Source organism: Hetaerina americana, unplaced genomic scaffold (genome assembly GCF_022747635.1).
Source record: "Hetaerina americana unplaced genomic scaffold, ioHetAmer1.1.p SCAF_1, whole genome shotgun sequence".
NCBI lineage: Eukaryota > Metazoa > Arthropoda > Insecta > Odonata > Calopterygidae > Hetaerina > Hetaerina americana.
Window position 1 is genome coordinate 21,209,954 of NW_027286069.1, and position 17,355 is coordinate 21,227,308.

The 17,355-nt window shown below is 37.2% G+C and overlaps 1 protein-coding gene across 1 annotated transcript in view; it reads left to right on the forward strand.

Moving 5' to 3' along the window:
• LOC139700540 (protein obstructor-E-like) overlaps nucleotides 1–11,531 on the forward strand; it is a 35,805-nt gene extending 24,274 nt beyond the window's left edge. The window contains exons 2-5 of the mRNA XM_071599085.1: nucleotides 1,066–1,380; nucleotides 2,955–3,155; nucleotides 6,406–6,601; nucleotides 10,483–11,531. Of these exons, the coding sequence (XP_071455186.1) occupies nucleotides 1,066–1,380; nucleotides 2,955–3,155; nucleotides 6,406–6,601; nucleotides 10,483–10,660 (890 nt within the window). The 3' untranslated portion in view covers nucleotides 10,661–11,531. The remainder of the gene's footprint in view (nucleotides 1–1,065; nucleotides 1,381–2,954; nucleotides 3,156–6,405; nucleotides 6,602–10,482) is intronic.
• The last annotated feature ends 5,824 nt before the right edge of the window (nucleotides 11,532–17,355 follow it).

The window sequence follows — 17,355 nt, forward strand, 5'->3', positions numbered from 1 at the left end:
GTTTGATCAATAAATGTTGCCTTCAGCAAGATTCTCAAGGTGCCATTTACCAAAAGTCAACCGTGAGTTGGTAGCTGTTGTGTCGTGGATTTTGCCGTACGGCAAATAAGTAATTAAATAAATGGGGCGTCACCAATCATTGCCAAATTGAACTTCTTTTCCTCAACTGATTTCTCTGATGAATTTTAACGGAAGGTTTTCATTTTCTTCCTTTTCGTCATACCATAAGGGCCCTGTATACACTATATACCTAGATTTTCAAGAAATATGAACGTTGCGCGCACCGCGTTAATTGGCCTGAAGCTTATCACTATTAAAATTGTTAAATCGGTTAAGTTTGTAAACCTGATTGCTAGCAAAGTGATTCCAATCATGGAAATTGACTTGCCGGACTGATTTCAGAGCAAATCCAGGCGAAATTATATTTAAAGTGAGCCACTGTTAGGTCAACTGTGACGTCTGCGCTAATTTGACCATAGTTTTTAATATATTTGACCATAATTTGGGTTATGTAATTGTCAAATTGTTATAAAATTGTTCAAAGTCCGATGTAAAGACCGAAGTGCTGTTTTTGGACAAATGCAAAATAAATAAGTCGACAAGAGCTGTGGCGTATGGATGGATGCTCAATATTCCACCTGAGTACTACTCCTTTCGGGCTCTCTGCCGTAACACAATGGCAGCGTTACCGTATATGATAATACCGTGCATCAATCTATGTGCATTGAATATGTGACACTGGTTATCATAAGTAAAAAATATTTACCGTAAAGCGATAAGTTAATTTATCAAAAAAATATCAAAACATTGTACTATGCGTTGATATCCCAAAGAGCCTAGCGAAGCCTGGAAGAGGAATGAAGAAGTTTCCTGCATTGATTACTCAGAGTAATCTTCCGTCTACTCATGCCAATAATCTACACAGACAATGTTTGTGTATTTAGGTGGTATTGATGTAACGCTATCGTGTGACCACTAAGGTGGGATTATGTGAGTTTATTGAAACTTGTGTTTTAACGATAAAATAAATAACAATCGCTCTCTCTCTCTCTCTTGCATTTTCAGTGGCGCTAGCAACGTCAGCCCCTCAGAAACCATCCACCAAGAGACTCCCTTCGTCAAACCGGAGGCCCCAACCGCAGCAGCAGAGGAGGCCCGAACCGGAACCGGAGGAAACGGATGAGGAGTTCTCGGACGAATGTCCCGAACCAAACGGTTACTTCGCGGATGCCACGCAGTGCGACAAGTACTACGCTTGCACCAACGGGCAGGTGGAGGAACGACTGTGCCCAGACGGCATGGTGTTCAACGACTTCAGCCCCGTACATGAGAAGTGCGACCTTCCGTTCAACATCGACTGCTCCAAGAGACCGGGACTCCGTGAGTACCATCACCTCCGACGGCACAAGACCCCGAATCCGCCCGCCCAGCCGGACGGACACGTCCCGCCGTAATTTTATTTTATTTTCTCCTTTCGACGCCCCTGGGAGGGGTCTGAGGGCTGGGTCAAAAATTCCTCGGTGCTCTGAGGTCAACGTCTTCAGATTTCCTGTCTTGTATTCCGATTCCATCCTTGGAAATTGTCCATTATGCAGTTGCATGATCCAGGAGACTAAATTTTGTCCCTTAACGACTTCCTGTCTTGCATTCTGATTATATCTTTGGAAAACCTCCAATATGCCACTGAGAGATTCATTAAACTCCATTTTGTCCTTTATGAGTTGCTTGAGAAAAAAAGGGTAGTAGAAATAGTAATTTATCCCATAGTCTTCTTCACTAGGGTCAATTATTTGTTGTCTTTGGCGTAACTTAATGGAATTTGCATTACATATTGGAATGAAATTATTGACTTTGTATTTCCACACGCTTATTTAAAAACACTACTCAGGTTTCGACGTCATCGTCACCATCGTGATGGCGTCCATCGTCGAAACCTGCAGAATCAGGTGATGACGTTCAATGCCGAAACCTGGGTCGTGCTTTTAAATAAAGTGGGTGGAATTAAAAAGTCAATAATTTCATTTTAATTGCCATTAATGTTTAAGAACGAAATTTTGGAGAAATAGATGATGGTAAAAATGTGATTGAACTAATCTGATTATTTAATTAGATGAAAATGAATACATTAAGAAAACATGAAGGGAAGTCAGTTTAGAAAGGTACAGATACAATGATTTGACGCAATATTAAATGATGTTGAAACGTTGATGTAGAGTAGAATGCTATAAATCTGATAAATGTTGGCAATTAAATTTGAATTAAATACATTTGTTCACATTTTCTAATTTTTATTAGCGACACACAAACAGCAGATGCAATCCCTACCCTATCGTAGTACCTTACAATATTTCGTGGTAAATTTTTGCCCTGGCAAGTGAGAAACTTTTACAATGCATTAGAACCGGAATTAATGTTTTACTCTTGAGATCGCTTTTGATGACTTGAATATGTCATTAGTTTCATGCTCCCTTTAGAGAATTCATTATTTATGCTTAAACTTTGTGCAGCTGATTTTTGTAATGGAATCATATTTTTCTTCTCTCAATACTTTCTTCTTCGTATTAATCAATCTCGTGCTCAATATTAAATCATATCAGAAACCAACACTGAAAGGTTTTATGCATAAAATTAATATTAATAAATTAACGTTAATTCATCAAGCAACACCTAAAACCAGATTTCATAAAATTCATTTAGAGTAAATATTATGACAATTTGGATCATTTTGCATGGAATGTTACCCAAAATGCCTAGTATAATTCAAAATTAGCTCAGTATCACTTAATAAGGTTTGCCAAAAGTAAATTAACAATTAAAAAAGTAAAAGGCATCTCATGAAAAAGCCTGCATTGAACTAAACCGTCATAAGGGAAGCGGTTCCAGCACTTCAGGATTCCCTTAGCGACCACTTTAAACACTTATCATCTCTTTTTATCTCCTCCATTTCCTTAAAGAGCCGCCTAAGCCTTCCAAGAACTGCCCTCGTCAAAATGGCTACTTCTCCCACGAGGACCAGTCCGTGTGCGACAAATTCTATTACTGCGTGGACGGCAAATTCAACGCTATAACGTGCCCAGATGGCCTTGTGTACAACGAGAAGACCGGGATCTGCACGTGGCCGGACGAGGCCAAGAAGGAGGGCTGCTCTTCCAAAGGTGAGAGAGGGGAAGTTGTGGAGAGGGAGGGGCAGAGAGAGAGAGAGAAATATTGACCGCTTGCCTTCCAAGGCCGAGGTTCTCTGGATCGCCCTCCGATGTTAAAATGGTATAAGGAAACCCATTTAATGGGCACTGTGGATAGCGACAATTTTCGCTCAACAACCCCATCCCCTCCTCCCTGAAGGAGGAAAATGCCTACATTCCAGATATATCCCTCTTAGATTGTGTGATATGACGATACAGGAACAGCATTCTGATAGTTTTTCCCAAGTCCATAGAGTCATTTTTACAAATAGGCCTGATGGTTATCTCCAATATTAGGAATTGGATGATATTTTCAATGTGACGATCTTTTCTATATGATTTCATTGTCGATATGGATAATATGGAATATGTCGTCAATTTAAAATAGGTTCAATATTGTTCGATGCGTTGAATACTGATCGACGTACTATTAACTATTGCCTAATGAAAAACCTTCTTTACCTATGCACTTGCTGTGTATTAACGGTCTACCTGTATAATGAATAACGTTAACGCACGGTCATATGCATTTCTCCCTGAACACGTCTACCGTTTTCAGTTTTTTCTTTCGCCGTTGGCGCCTTTTCATATTTACAGTCGCTTGCTGTCTTATGGAATGCGTATTATTAGTTAAAAGCGCAATATTTTGGGAAAATTACATCATTGTAGCCGGTGTCCGAAAAGGTAAGGTGTCTAGGTGGGAGGAAATGGTTGTTGGGAGGTGATACGGTAGGCCGCCACAGTTTCGTCCATCTGGCCGCAAATGTCTCGATTCTTCGCAGAAATGTCTATACTATTTCCGATTCAATAGACAACTCCGGCGGTGCAAATGCATTATTATATGTCCCGCGGAAGATTTTGTAAAAATATACTTCTATATATCAAGGATTTCTCTGAGAATTCATTCTCCTTGTCAATTTGGGCACTAGGGATATAAATATTTTCCGTGATTTGAAGACGATGAAGATTTTATTTAAATTTTTTAAAGTAAAAATTTATTTTATACCCTCTAAATTACATAGTTTTTTTATAATTTCTCCTTGAAGTTTCTCTATTATCAAAAATTTTTGTAATTTTGATTCAGGGCCGAATTAATATTGTGCAAGTGTTGTAATGATTTCGAAAAATGGAAGACAATATGTTATGAATATTTTAGAGGCCATACCACTAGTCACTGAAGTCAATTTCTTATTCCTTACAAGTGAAAGTAAGTATTACTTTTGATGTCAAATGAGTGTTTTTTTTGATTATTCGGATCTCCATAACACACACTAGATCCAGCAGTACGAGATAATAAATCATATAAGTAATAGAAGAAAAATTTGAATCCAACTTCGAGAGCCAATGGTTTCAACTAAAAAGTGTTGAGAAGCATGAATGGACTATGAAATGAGTCAAGACAAACGACCAACCTCCAATTACAGCCTTAAATACATATAATTTGTCATTTTGTTTTGGTGAGCCTTTGGATCCACAAACTACTGAATTTGTTAGCTCTAATCAACATGATAGAAAATTTCCTTCAACACCATACTACAAAATATGTTGATTAGATTTTAGTTCTGCATAATTTCTTCCTCCTTTAATTTCAGCTAAAATGCCTGATATTTTTATTCCCCTACATATCTTTCCCAGCATTCTCCCCTCTATTATCGACTCCAGAAACCATTTGCCACTCACAATATCCAACGTCTACTAGTTCTGCCGAATTCGAATTTCTTCTAACAGCCGTCTTTTTCCTTTCCGTACCGTGCCCAGAACTTCATCGCTCGTTTTTTTTCCGTCCATTTTAGTTTTTAACTTTTCCTCCACACTCAAGGACCTCTTACCTATGATTATCTTCTAGCCTCAATGGCCAAGTTTTTGAGCAATATAAAATTATGATCCACATTAGAGTTTTGACTAGTCTTTTCCTTCAATATATATTTAATTCAATTACCTGCCATTCTCTTGCATTTGCGCGTCTCGTAAACGGTTCTTTACCTAACGCAATTCTTTTTTAAATATTTCCACTAAGAATTTCGTCCTCAGAAGAACACTTCTCAAATAGATGAACAGATTTATATTTTTCCCCAACTTTTATAATAAGATTAGCCTTCCCATGCCTTGAGAATCCGATTCATTTCGTATTATTGTGATTAAATGTTATTCCACATTTATCACATTGATTCTGCAATGCACTGAGTAACGATGATCCAAATAGTCTAGGGTTACATTTTCAAAGCATTATAGTATCCCTCCAGTGTAATTTCATCGTTCGTGGTCATATTCAATCTTACCTGATGGAAATGCTACCAAGTATAGAGCAATGGGCGAGGGCATATCATGAAAGTCATTCTTGTATTGAATTTTCGCTCAACACACGTGTTTTGTTATGCATCGTGTTTCTTATTCTAGTTGAAAATTGAGAGAAAGCACGCACAGCAGAAAAAAATAAAGGGCTGATGTTCTCCTTCATTCCAAATTCCGAAATGATTTTTTTCGAGCAAATAGCATTAATCTTTTATAAATTCTTAGGTTAATAATATAGAAATAATATCAATAAAACCTTTTACCTTGGTTCAAGAAAATTTACGATGATGGTAAAAATAAAGAGGTGATAGAAGAGGGTATATGGAATATGGAGATGGTAAATAAGACGGTTTTTTAAATGGTTTGGAAAGAATATCTTTAAAATAATTCTGTTATCCCTTCATTCCTATTCCCTTATCGTTCGTGTGAAAAATAATATTTACTCCGTATTTTCTAAATGTCATGATTTCTCCTACCGTTGCATGATGGGAGTAATAATGCATTTTGAACACTATCGCTATAGAAACCTGTTTCCAATTTATGCAAGTGATTTAATATGAAATTTAAAGTTATCTCTCCTATCTCTGGCCTATAAAGGGTTGCGAACCACAAGCGAACATTTGTAATTTTATGAATGCGTACAAGTACTGCTTCCTTATTTTCATGAGCAAATAATATTTTATGTAAAACCCAAACATTTTTCTATGTACATTGAATTAACATAGTTTATTGTTTAGAATTAATTTTTTTTCCCTACACATTTTCGAGTAACCTTGGGCAAGTTTGATTGCAATTGCACTACGTAAGAGTATAATTGTCGACTATCTTATAACGGTTCCTGACGCAAGATTTCTTTTTTCCTCTCTCTCTCTCTTCTCTCCCACAACCCCCTTCGTTCCCACCCTCCCCAACTGCCATCATCCCATTGCAGAAGTGTTCCAGTTCGACTGCCCCCACAACCCGTCCACTTCGGGAGTCCTCCACCCCCGCTATGCCGATCCTGGTGACTGCCAATACTTCTACGTGTGCATCAACGGCGAGGTGCCCAGGAGGAACGGATGCTCCCTCGGCAAGGTGTTCAACGAGCAGACCAAGTCCTGTGACGCTCCGAAGAATGTGCCCGAGTGGTAAGTGAAGGCGGCTAGCGTTGTAGCCGACGCTGTAAATCGAGGGTTGTGGACGGAGGAATAGATCGTTCCATGATATTGATCATTACAAATTAATGGCAGGAATCTACCGATGAAGATGGTTTTAATCGGCCAAGAGACTTTATTTTTTTCCAGGGAATTTATTCGAATAGACTTCTTATGGGAGAAATTTACTGTAAGGTATTACCTCAGGGTTTCTCTGCACTACCTTTTACCTTGCTTGACATACAGGTCAAAAAGTCGTGGAGTGGATCATGGATGCAAGCTTTCTTGGAGGGTATCTACTGACAAAACCCATACCAATATTTTGGATTGTCTTATTGGGAATAAAAGTCCTATTCGTGAAATCAGGAATAATTCTGTAATGTACTCTAATTGAATATCTAACAGAGGCAGCAGTCAAAAGTCTAGGTACAGATATCTAATTACACAAAAATGACCAACACCTTTGCTTGGGAAATCGCCTTTATAGGGAAGACAAACATTGAAATTTTTGAAGTTAAGATGAAAGAATTGAAGAAAAAACAGTCTTTCCCCTACTACCATGTCTTTGAGCAGAATACAACGGTATGTCAAAAATAATTATTTTTTCACATAAATACAGGTTGCGGCAATATAAATTCCTTTTTTGAAATGCTTTCTTATTTGGAAAAAGGAAGTTTTGCTGTCGCACCCTGCATTATTGGAAAATATTTTGCCGAGAGAATCAATTTTATTTAATGGAGCAGCCAATAACTAACTCTGTCATGTGTAGGAAATAAAAAAGGTATCGAAAATGTGGTTTCTGAAACCATCTTTTTTAAATGGGTTGCATTAAAAGTTATCACTGCTGTGGATAACGCTATGAAAAACGTAAAAAAAAGATTTAATTTCGCAGAAAAAGCTCTAAAGATCTCACAGAAACGAAATATTGGAAGAATCTATTGATTGGAAACCCAATTTTTTTATTTCTTGGGTAAGATAGCCTAAAATCTTCATTGTTTTCAGATCCTTAAGGCCTCTTAATCCATGCTCCTCCTTTTGCCTCAAAAACCAGGCTTGATATGATCTCGGATGGTCCTGACTGAAAAATCCTCATCTAATTTACACCAAAACTTAATTATCACCTATTTTTTAAATACTAAAGAAAAATACGCGGTTACCCAGAAAAGTTCCTACAAAATAAAATCCACCGCTTCACCCGAGCACACACCACATAAAAACAAGCCCACATCTGACGCAGGACTCAACCTTTGTACCACCTATTTCCCCGGATCACACAGACTGAAAACCTATCTTTAAGAACTGTTTCCTTTTTTACATGACAATGACGCGACCTCTTCCTTACTCCCCAATGCCCTTCTCTCGCATACAGACGACCCGCCAATCTAAAAAACCTTCTGAGATCCACCAACCCTTTGGCGCCCCCCCGTGACAAATTTCCTAATATTTCCCCTACTTGCAACCGCCTCTGATGTAAAACTTGTCTACTTATCAGATCTGCTCCCCTCTCCCCACATCCCCTCATTGCCCCCTCACCTCGTTCCCACGCTAATTGCCTCTCAAAAAACATTATTTATCTTTTGTCATGCAAGCATTGCACTTCATTCTACATAGGCGAATGCACTCCCTCCCTCCTTATTCATCCGAATGAACAATCACCGGTACTCCTGCAATTCTGCCTCACTCTCTTCTCTTCCTACCCCTTCACAAGCAAATTCCCACAACCTTTTATTCGATCAGTGTTTTGCTCTTAGCGTCCTAGAATCCCTACCCGATTCAGCCACCAATATAGAGGTGAGAACTCGTGAATCAGCGTATATACTAGCTTTCCGATCTTTTAAAATTCCAACCCTTAACCGCCACCTTTAATTTCCCTCCCAGCATTCCCTACACCTCCCCTTCCATCCCCCCAGACCCCTAACGTCTCTCGAAAAATTTTCAGTCCTACTTGAAGAAGGCCTCTGAGCAGGCCGAAAGCTCAAACAATCTACTATGTGAGTGTCCTTTTAAGTGTTATCTATTTTATTAGTGTTCTATTGTGTCATAAAATATATATATATATATATATATATATATATATATATATATATATATATATAGCGCCGACCCTGGTGGCGGCGGGGTAACGTCCTCGTCTGCCATTCCAAGGGTCGCGGGTTCGATTCCCGCCTGGGTGAGTTTTCCTCCACCTAGGGCTTGGGTGTTTGTAAATGTGATCGTTGTTAATAGTTCGATGTAAAGGCCAGAATGCGCTGTTTTCGGACTTATACTGAATAAATAAAATAAATAAATAAAATAAATATATACGAGTATATATGTACACACACACACACATATTCATACACAATTAACACAGGTTTTGACGGTTGTATCTGAATTAGTATACAATTGCTACCTAACAAAATAAGTTTATTTTTTAATGACTTCTCCTTATTATAATTTGCAAAACTGACTTTTAAAAATTCCTAAATGGAAAACCGTCTATAATGAGTACTTGATGGCCAACGTGGACAAATTGGTTTATTCAGACATAGTAAATGGAGTTGGCCGGCATATAAGAATCCTACATCCAAGTCCTGCCACAAAGAGTCTGGAATGGGAAAAGCGACACTAAACAGGACTAAATTATAGACAATTTCTACATAAAACAAATAGTGTCCGCTTTCCGGTCAATACCTATGTTTTTCTTCCTATCGGCTAATTTAACCATAATCAATGATGGTCTCCGTTAACAGTTAAGAGGCAATGACTTGGAAACCTCAATTTGTAGGTTCTTTCACCCAAGCAGATCATGAATGCGCACTTAGGAGGAGATTCAGGCTCTTGCTCAAGGAAATACTGAGAGGTTTCGATGCTGATGTAGTTCAGGTGAAATGTGGTGAAAGGGGAGGGTGACGAGTAAGCAAGTGGAAAGAGAATGTGACCTCAATCAGATATGACGACGCATGACGCTGAGAGAATTGACACGTGAGATGTCTCCATCGAGGAAGAGTTACTAAACTTTACTCGAGTTGTACCGGTCTTACTGAGTGGAGGTAATCTCTTTATAACCAATCGATGGCACTTGCACTGAGGAAAGCGGTGAAGAAGAGATTGGTAAATAATTTGATCTGGAGGGAAGTGATATATATATATATATATATATATATATATATATATATATATATATATATATATATATATAAATGAATGAAACTGGAGAACGTCTAAGAAGCGTCAAAAAAGAACGCTCTTCAGTGACGCACAAATATATAAAAACATTGATTAAGGCAAATTCCAAAGAAACTGCGGGAGATGCCGCAACAGTAACTTTTAACGGAGTCATCCGCTAATGTGCATTTCAATGCAACAATTTCAGAGTGTAAAAATCATTCGCCTTGACTGGGATCCCAGTCAAGGCGAATGATTTTTACACTCTGAAATTGTTGCATTGATTAAGAGAGTTAAATACAGAAACACAAAGAAAGGGCACTCACATATGACGTTTCGTGTTGACGATTATGATGTCGAACGTCAACACTACATATTCGAGTGTCCTTTCTTTGTGTTTCTGTGCTTAAATATCTCAATAAATGTGTGTGTATAATACATATTTATATAAATATATAAATATAAATAAATAGATATACTATATATGTGTATATATATTTTTTAATATATATATATAAATAAATAGATATATATGTGTTTATATATATATATATATATAAATAGATATATATGTGTTTATATATATATATATATAAAAATAGATATATATGTGTTTATATATATATATATAGTGGTTGTGCCACCGAACATTTCGGAATACATTTGCGTATGTGTTCTTTTAAATGTTACTATCTATATTATAAACTAATTTTCAATCCGTCTTACAGCCGCGACTGGTACAAGGATCAGCTGACGGACGAGGAGATCGAACACCTCAACAGGCCAAAGCCCAAGCCCAAGCCGCTCTCTTCAGCCAACATCCACTCTAGGACAAGGGGCAGCACGGCGGGAAGGAGGGGTGGCGGCGGTCAGCCCGCCCCCGTCCAGGAGCGAGTCGACGAGTAAACCCTCCCCACTGCCCCCCCCTTCCCCATTCCCGAAATCGCCGCCGCGCGACGGTTGCGAGGATTCGACCTCTAGGCGGCCGAGCGCCCACACGACCCACCGGCTCAACACGGCGTCGAGGACCCAACTGTCCCCAGATTGGTTGCCACAGAGTGACGGAGAGTGAAGTTCAGCGGCATCCAAAAGACGTTATTTGTTTTCCTCTCATTTTATAATTTTTTTTCAATTTTCGACCGAGTGTTCTTTTCTAATTTTGCCTCACCTGATGGAGGAATCTCATGCAAGCCGTTTGCGAATTTGAGAATGACTCAGCAGGAGTTATTTAAGAGGTTCCCCTTTATTTTCTGTTTGATTCGTGGAATATCACTTTTTTAAAATCCATCCGTTGATTCCGTTCCAATTTTTTGTGTTAATGATTAAGAACGGATATCCTCATGTGCATAGTGCATGGGCATATATTTCTTTAAAGCAAAACATTTCTGTCTATTTTAATTTACATTTTGAAAAATTTAGTTCGCAATTTTATTTGAAGTGCAATATATTCATGTTTCAATAGCAATGGTCCAATTTAATGCCATGAAAACATAAATAAAACCGTGCTATTTATTCGAAGTATTGTAAACTTTCAACACTTACCTTCTCTAGTTAGAAGTGTGTTCTTAAGCATTTTTTGACGAAAAAACTATTACCAATATATTGGCAATGTGATTTTTGTCTCCGTACTCCAATGCTGTTTTAAGTCAAGTTTAAAAAAAAGACGGAAATAAGAAAATATTAAAATTCTGAGAATTTTAAAAAATTTAACTGTCTTGTGTAAAAATATTTTTTGTGTGTGTGTGTGAAAACATGCCAAAGTTAAATAAATTATTTGAACTGGCAAAAGGTTTGTATTTTTTGTATTATTGATACCTCTCCAATCAGGTTACTTCTAAGTAGTAAGCCACACTCATGCATAACGCCAAGGAAAATAATTTGAATGACTTCTTAAAGGATTAAACGTGGGAAATGATATTTTACAAAATTTATTTTTTATCTTAGACCTCCATTTAAACGTTATTTTCGGCATGGAACAGTTGAATGTCAATTTAGAAAAAATAATAATTGCTAAATTCATGCGACGAATTTATTCCCTCCCATTAGTGATTAGCCCCGAGTTTGTTTATCCTAACCGCTCTTCAATAAAAAACTTTCTGCTGCCATGTACTATCGTAATGTTTAACTAATTTACAAAGAAACTCGAAGAGAAAAATATTCAACTCTAGAGCTATCTACTACTGAGTATTCATTGCAACTATTAGTATAAAACGAATACGCATTTATTAAAACACTTTTGTATCCATCTAAGCATTTAGGTAAACCTTCATATTCCAAATTGCTGAAATGTTTGAAGTTATGTCTAGTTAACTGAGATGCGTAGCCAAAACATTGGAAATAAAAAGCCCTGCACAAATTTCAGCAAAGTGACTGTTCCAAAGCACTTTTTTAGGCATTCTAACACAAATTAACAAACAAAATAGTAATTACACACAACAAAATCAATAAAAATCAGTTTTATTTTATAGATTGTTTTGTTACGACAGTAATTTCCTCGAGATTCCCAGCATGAGGACAACTATAACGGTCAGTATACCTTCAAATCTTTATTTACATTTAACATTTTAAATTGGCAACAAGAAAGTGACTTTAATCTCAATTTTCGTATAATCAGAGGGTTAAATATGATTGCTGATAAGAAAATAAACAATATTCTAGATATATCTGTGAAACATAATAACTACGAGGACAATTTTCGTTGTTTTTAGCTCAAAAGTGGACTTGTACGCAATTTCACGATATACTTATGGGTGGAAATGAGTTTCCCATGAGTTATACTTCGATACTTTGAAAATCCTTTTAATTATTGAAAAATGCTGCCAACACACAAAAGTGATTGCAAAAATAATTCTCCATGACATACGTCAAAACACATCGTTTTATCATGCAGAATTTATCGTGAAAGCAAACACTAAAACGTTAAATGGCTAAATATAAAATTGAAATTATAAAAAATAGAAAAATGTACCATTTCTGTTCAATTTAATTACACTAGCGAACAACAATTAATAAATGTTTTGCAGTAGTTATGAGATCATGTGTATGTAGAGGATTTTTGACTGTGGACTATGATTGTAGAAACTACATTTGCAGTTCACATTTAACGACGTCTGGATCATAAAACGTTAATACTTGAATGGTGGTAGTCGGTAGATTGTAAAGGCTCAAACTACTGATAAAAGGAGTATCCTTACCTCGGGAAAAACTTGATCCTTACATCGTTGGCCACTTGTTTAATATGCGCTGTCCCGTCTCTACCATCTTGAGGTAAACATAAGTTTTTCCTTTATCAATTCTAAGATCAAAATGGGATTTCCTGGAATATTCAGTACTTGCAGAGAAATAAAGAAAGACGATATCCATGGATAAGAAAGCTTTTGCCTTCAATTAGAATTCCAATAGAGCTGGGAGGGAGTATTGCCAAATGTTTTGCCTGGAATTTAGGTTTCTTACAGCAGTTTCTTAACCTTGACGATCAAAAAGAAAGATGAAAATAACGTGGACAGCTTTGAAGCGTGGCCGAGGAGAAGAATTCTTAAGGTATCGTGAACTTGGACTGACAGACTGAGGAATGAGGAAGCGCTGAGGATAAGAATAGAAGAGGGAAGAAAACTGTTGAGAGAGATCAAAAAGAGAAAGACATCTTGGTTGGGACATAATAGACATAAACTCCTTCTTGAGAAAAGTGGTCACGGGGTGGGGGGATTGAGAAATTGAAGGAAAGAAAGGAAGGGGAGGAAAAAGGATTGGAATACTTTATGTGGCTATAAATGGCAGAAGTTACAGAAAAAGGAAAGAAGATGTTCAGGACCGAGTGTGATAGTGGACGTCATGTAGACCCTCCCCTGTCGAGTGGAGACAGTTTCACTTAAGTGAGAGAGACTCATTTTGATTCGATTTCTATCGTTGGAAAAATAATGAATTTGAGGCCCTAGTCCTCTACGCCGATAGCCCATGGCCTCACTGTGAAATGGAGTCAAAACTTTGAGCCCAACATTCTTCATGCAGTAGATCGTGAACAATTAATGAATGAAATATAATGATGACATATTATGAGTCGATTCAACCGTGGCAAGTGTGCAGAATTAGGATCAGGCCAGTAATGGAGCAAAGTTATTGATATACCTGGAGGCTCATCGCATGCCTCACTCCCACTCTATTCTAAATATGTCGCTCTTGGAGTTTCGCCAGATTTCTCTGCGGAGGAGAACGTTTGCGTGAAAATTAAAGTCCGGGGAGGGATTCGAACTCGTGAACTTTGGGGTTGCACACCAACCAATCTGGAGGGTATCGTGCAAAGCAAAACTCAGAGCAAAAATGCATAGAATGTATTTTCAAAAATCATTCTATAGGGCCTGACTAATTTTGAACGAAAACTAATAGGGTGAAACCTTTCGCAGTATTCGAGCACGACTTCAGAAGTCACTAATTTTGTGGTGTCACGGACGTACGTATTTTCGGAGTACCGTTAGGGAGATGTGAAACGAAGGCGAACATTTTCACACCTCAAAACCCTTGAGTGTGCATCTGGTACTTGCGAACATTAGTCTACGCGAATATCCAAAATAGCACATGGTTTTGCTGCATCTACCAGAATTGGTTAATTCAACCCTCGTCCTTCAAAGATGATCGGATACTAGAAAAGTGGAATAGATCACATAACCTCCCAAATTATCAAACTGCAGGAGAAAATTTACCCATACTCACGACCTTAATTGCGTAATGTAATGCGAACTTACGTGGAGTGCATTGGTATTATTGCATTAGTAACATATTAGTACATACTACATTAGTACATAATACATTAGTACACTAATAAATTAGTACGTATTCCTTTTATATTTAATCATCCAAGGTATTCTACCAATAAATTAGATTTTGACCGTTCCTAACGCCCATTGCCTTCTACATATAGTGAGTACTACCACTTGTTTGCCATATGTTAGGAGTATTTCCTTCTTCATCTATTCGCATAATATTTAATCAGTCAAAAAAAGTTATTCTCTTCCTTCTTCCAACCATTTTTCCGACACTTTTTCTTCCATTTTCTTTCGAATTTCCCCCGGTAACTTCCTCTCTTCCGCGATCCTGATCTAAACCTCAGTGGCTTTCATCTCTCTATCAAAGTATACGAATACTCTCTCCTCAAAGACGAGCTTTCTCATCTTCACGCTACATATTAAGTTTTATTAATAGGTGCAGAAAAAAAAGAAAGAAATATTTGTCAAAATTGTATTCATAAATGTGCTTCAGAGCTTACATGGGGTTACTTTTCCCAGAGTTATTATAGAACTCAATCCTGGTATGTTAGTTGATTTACTGATACACGTAGGGCTATTTAGGTGTCATGTAGTGGTGAAGAAAATGCTTCCACAACTTCGATGCAAATGGGGCCCGGCAAAAGTGTTGACGCCGTTTCATACACCTTTGAGCTCCTAGTTAGATACTCAATGAGTCATCGAAGCGGTTCCTTAACTAGATGAATTCAAAATTTGTTCCAGAGGACAAGATGGTGAGCGGCGCGTGCGCATGGTTTGCGGAGACGGGGTAGAGAGAACCGCGGCCAAGACCGAGATGAGGAGCCTCGTTCTGCTTTCTTCCAACTTTCAAATAATTTCTCTTTTTGAATACTTAGATCTCTTCCTAAGAGTGTGTATACTCGAATAAAACAGTTGCGCCCCATTAACTGACTAAATTTTTCTGGGGAATTGGTTTGTTGAGGAAACGGCCGAAGCAATATTACAACCCACTGATTACCGTGACTAGCCAGATGCAACTGATGATTCAAAATGAATTTTTCACTGCGTGCATCATAATTCTAAACTTCTGGTAATTAACTGCTGGGGAACTGATGTTGGGCCATGTTTTCCGCATGCGCTCAGTGAAATTTTCACCAACAACAATTGTTTAAATGAAAGTAAACTATTCCTTAACGGCCCAAGAAGAATTCTATCCCAAATATGGTGAGGTTAAGTGGAATGAAGGGAGTTTCAAACATATTTTTCTGTATCTCTTCTTATGTGTATATATATGTATATAACAAACTTGGACAGCAACAAACAATATAAGAACATATAAAAAGATCACTCTCGCGTTATTTCTTGAACATTTCGACGGAATTCAGCTCCGTCTTCATCGGAAGAAATATGTATATATATATATATATATATATATATATATATATATATATATATATATATATATTTTTTTTTTTTTTTCATTTTAAAATTTATAAAATTTGCAGATTATTTCTTCAGTAATAATGTTACTCGATGGAAATGCCGTCTATATAATTGCACCGCCATCTTTCATACACAGTTCACACAATTACATTCCATTTTAATTTGGAAATTTTGTGATCGATGGAGAACGAATGGCGTTCAAAGGCCATACTGAATTAAGTTGTTTGCAGATTGTAAAACGAAGAATGTTAAATCTCGTAACACGAAGTATATTACACAATTAATTGATAAATCTTAATGCGAAAAATACTTAAATATTGTTTGTCTAAAATAATGATTAGGTAAAAGAATTTTATTTGTAATGCCGTGTAGTCTTGAAGTCGACGTTTAATTAAGAAATATACAGGTGTGTGTGTATATATATATATATATATATATATATATATATATATATATATATATATATATATATATATTTATATTTATATTTATACAGGCCTGTATGTCAAGCTAAATACAAAGCTTTTGTTTTCATTTATGTGACGAAAGTCACGAAAAACATCGCGTTAAGCTCATTTGGGATATTTTAGCGTATGTTTTATCTGGAAGAAAGTTGACTGTCTTTGAAAAAGGAATGCGATATATGACTCATTCCATTTCATGAGTATGGGCACGCCCATTTTGTTAGTGAGAGGTGCGCATATTCCGGTTCAAGAGGAGGGGGGTGGAAATTTAATTTCTTACCCTTGTTCCTCAAGCTCTCGTGCAAATCTCATGTGCGTCATGACCACGCCATCGTCGGTACAAATTTTAACATTCGTTTCTGTCGTTAGCTATGTCAAGTTAGGAATGAAAGTGAAATAGATCGGCCGATTACTTTAAGTACCATGTGTTCTCCATATTAACATTATCTAGGTAAGGGCAATAATTTGTATGACGGGTTGTAGTTAGTTACACTCAATGAAGAGGTGTAATTAAATACATTCTCTAAATCTGCTACTGCAGAAAAAAGCAACGGCAAATGAAGGCAACATTACGCTCTATTGCAGAATATGGAAGAAGAGACTGAAGATTTACCTTGAGTTTTGTTGTGAGATTGAAATTAGGGAAAGGGAACGTACTTGTATTTATTACATTATCATTGAGTGGGATGCCACCAAGGCTCAGCCTATAATCCAAGGCGCAACGTGGCGTTCAGTTTGTAGTCTCCTAATATATCACTCGCCTTAATACCGACGCCACAGAATTTCTTCCTTGAGCAGAATTAATCTTTTCCGCGTGCTTGGCATTGCATTGCGGTTTTAAGATATTCCTCACCGAGCTTCCTTAAATCGTTTTGTTTTACATATCGATATTGATAGCTCTGGAAAGTGGCTGATGTGAATCCTTGCAAAAGTGGTTTAGGAAAGATGTATTAAC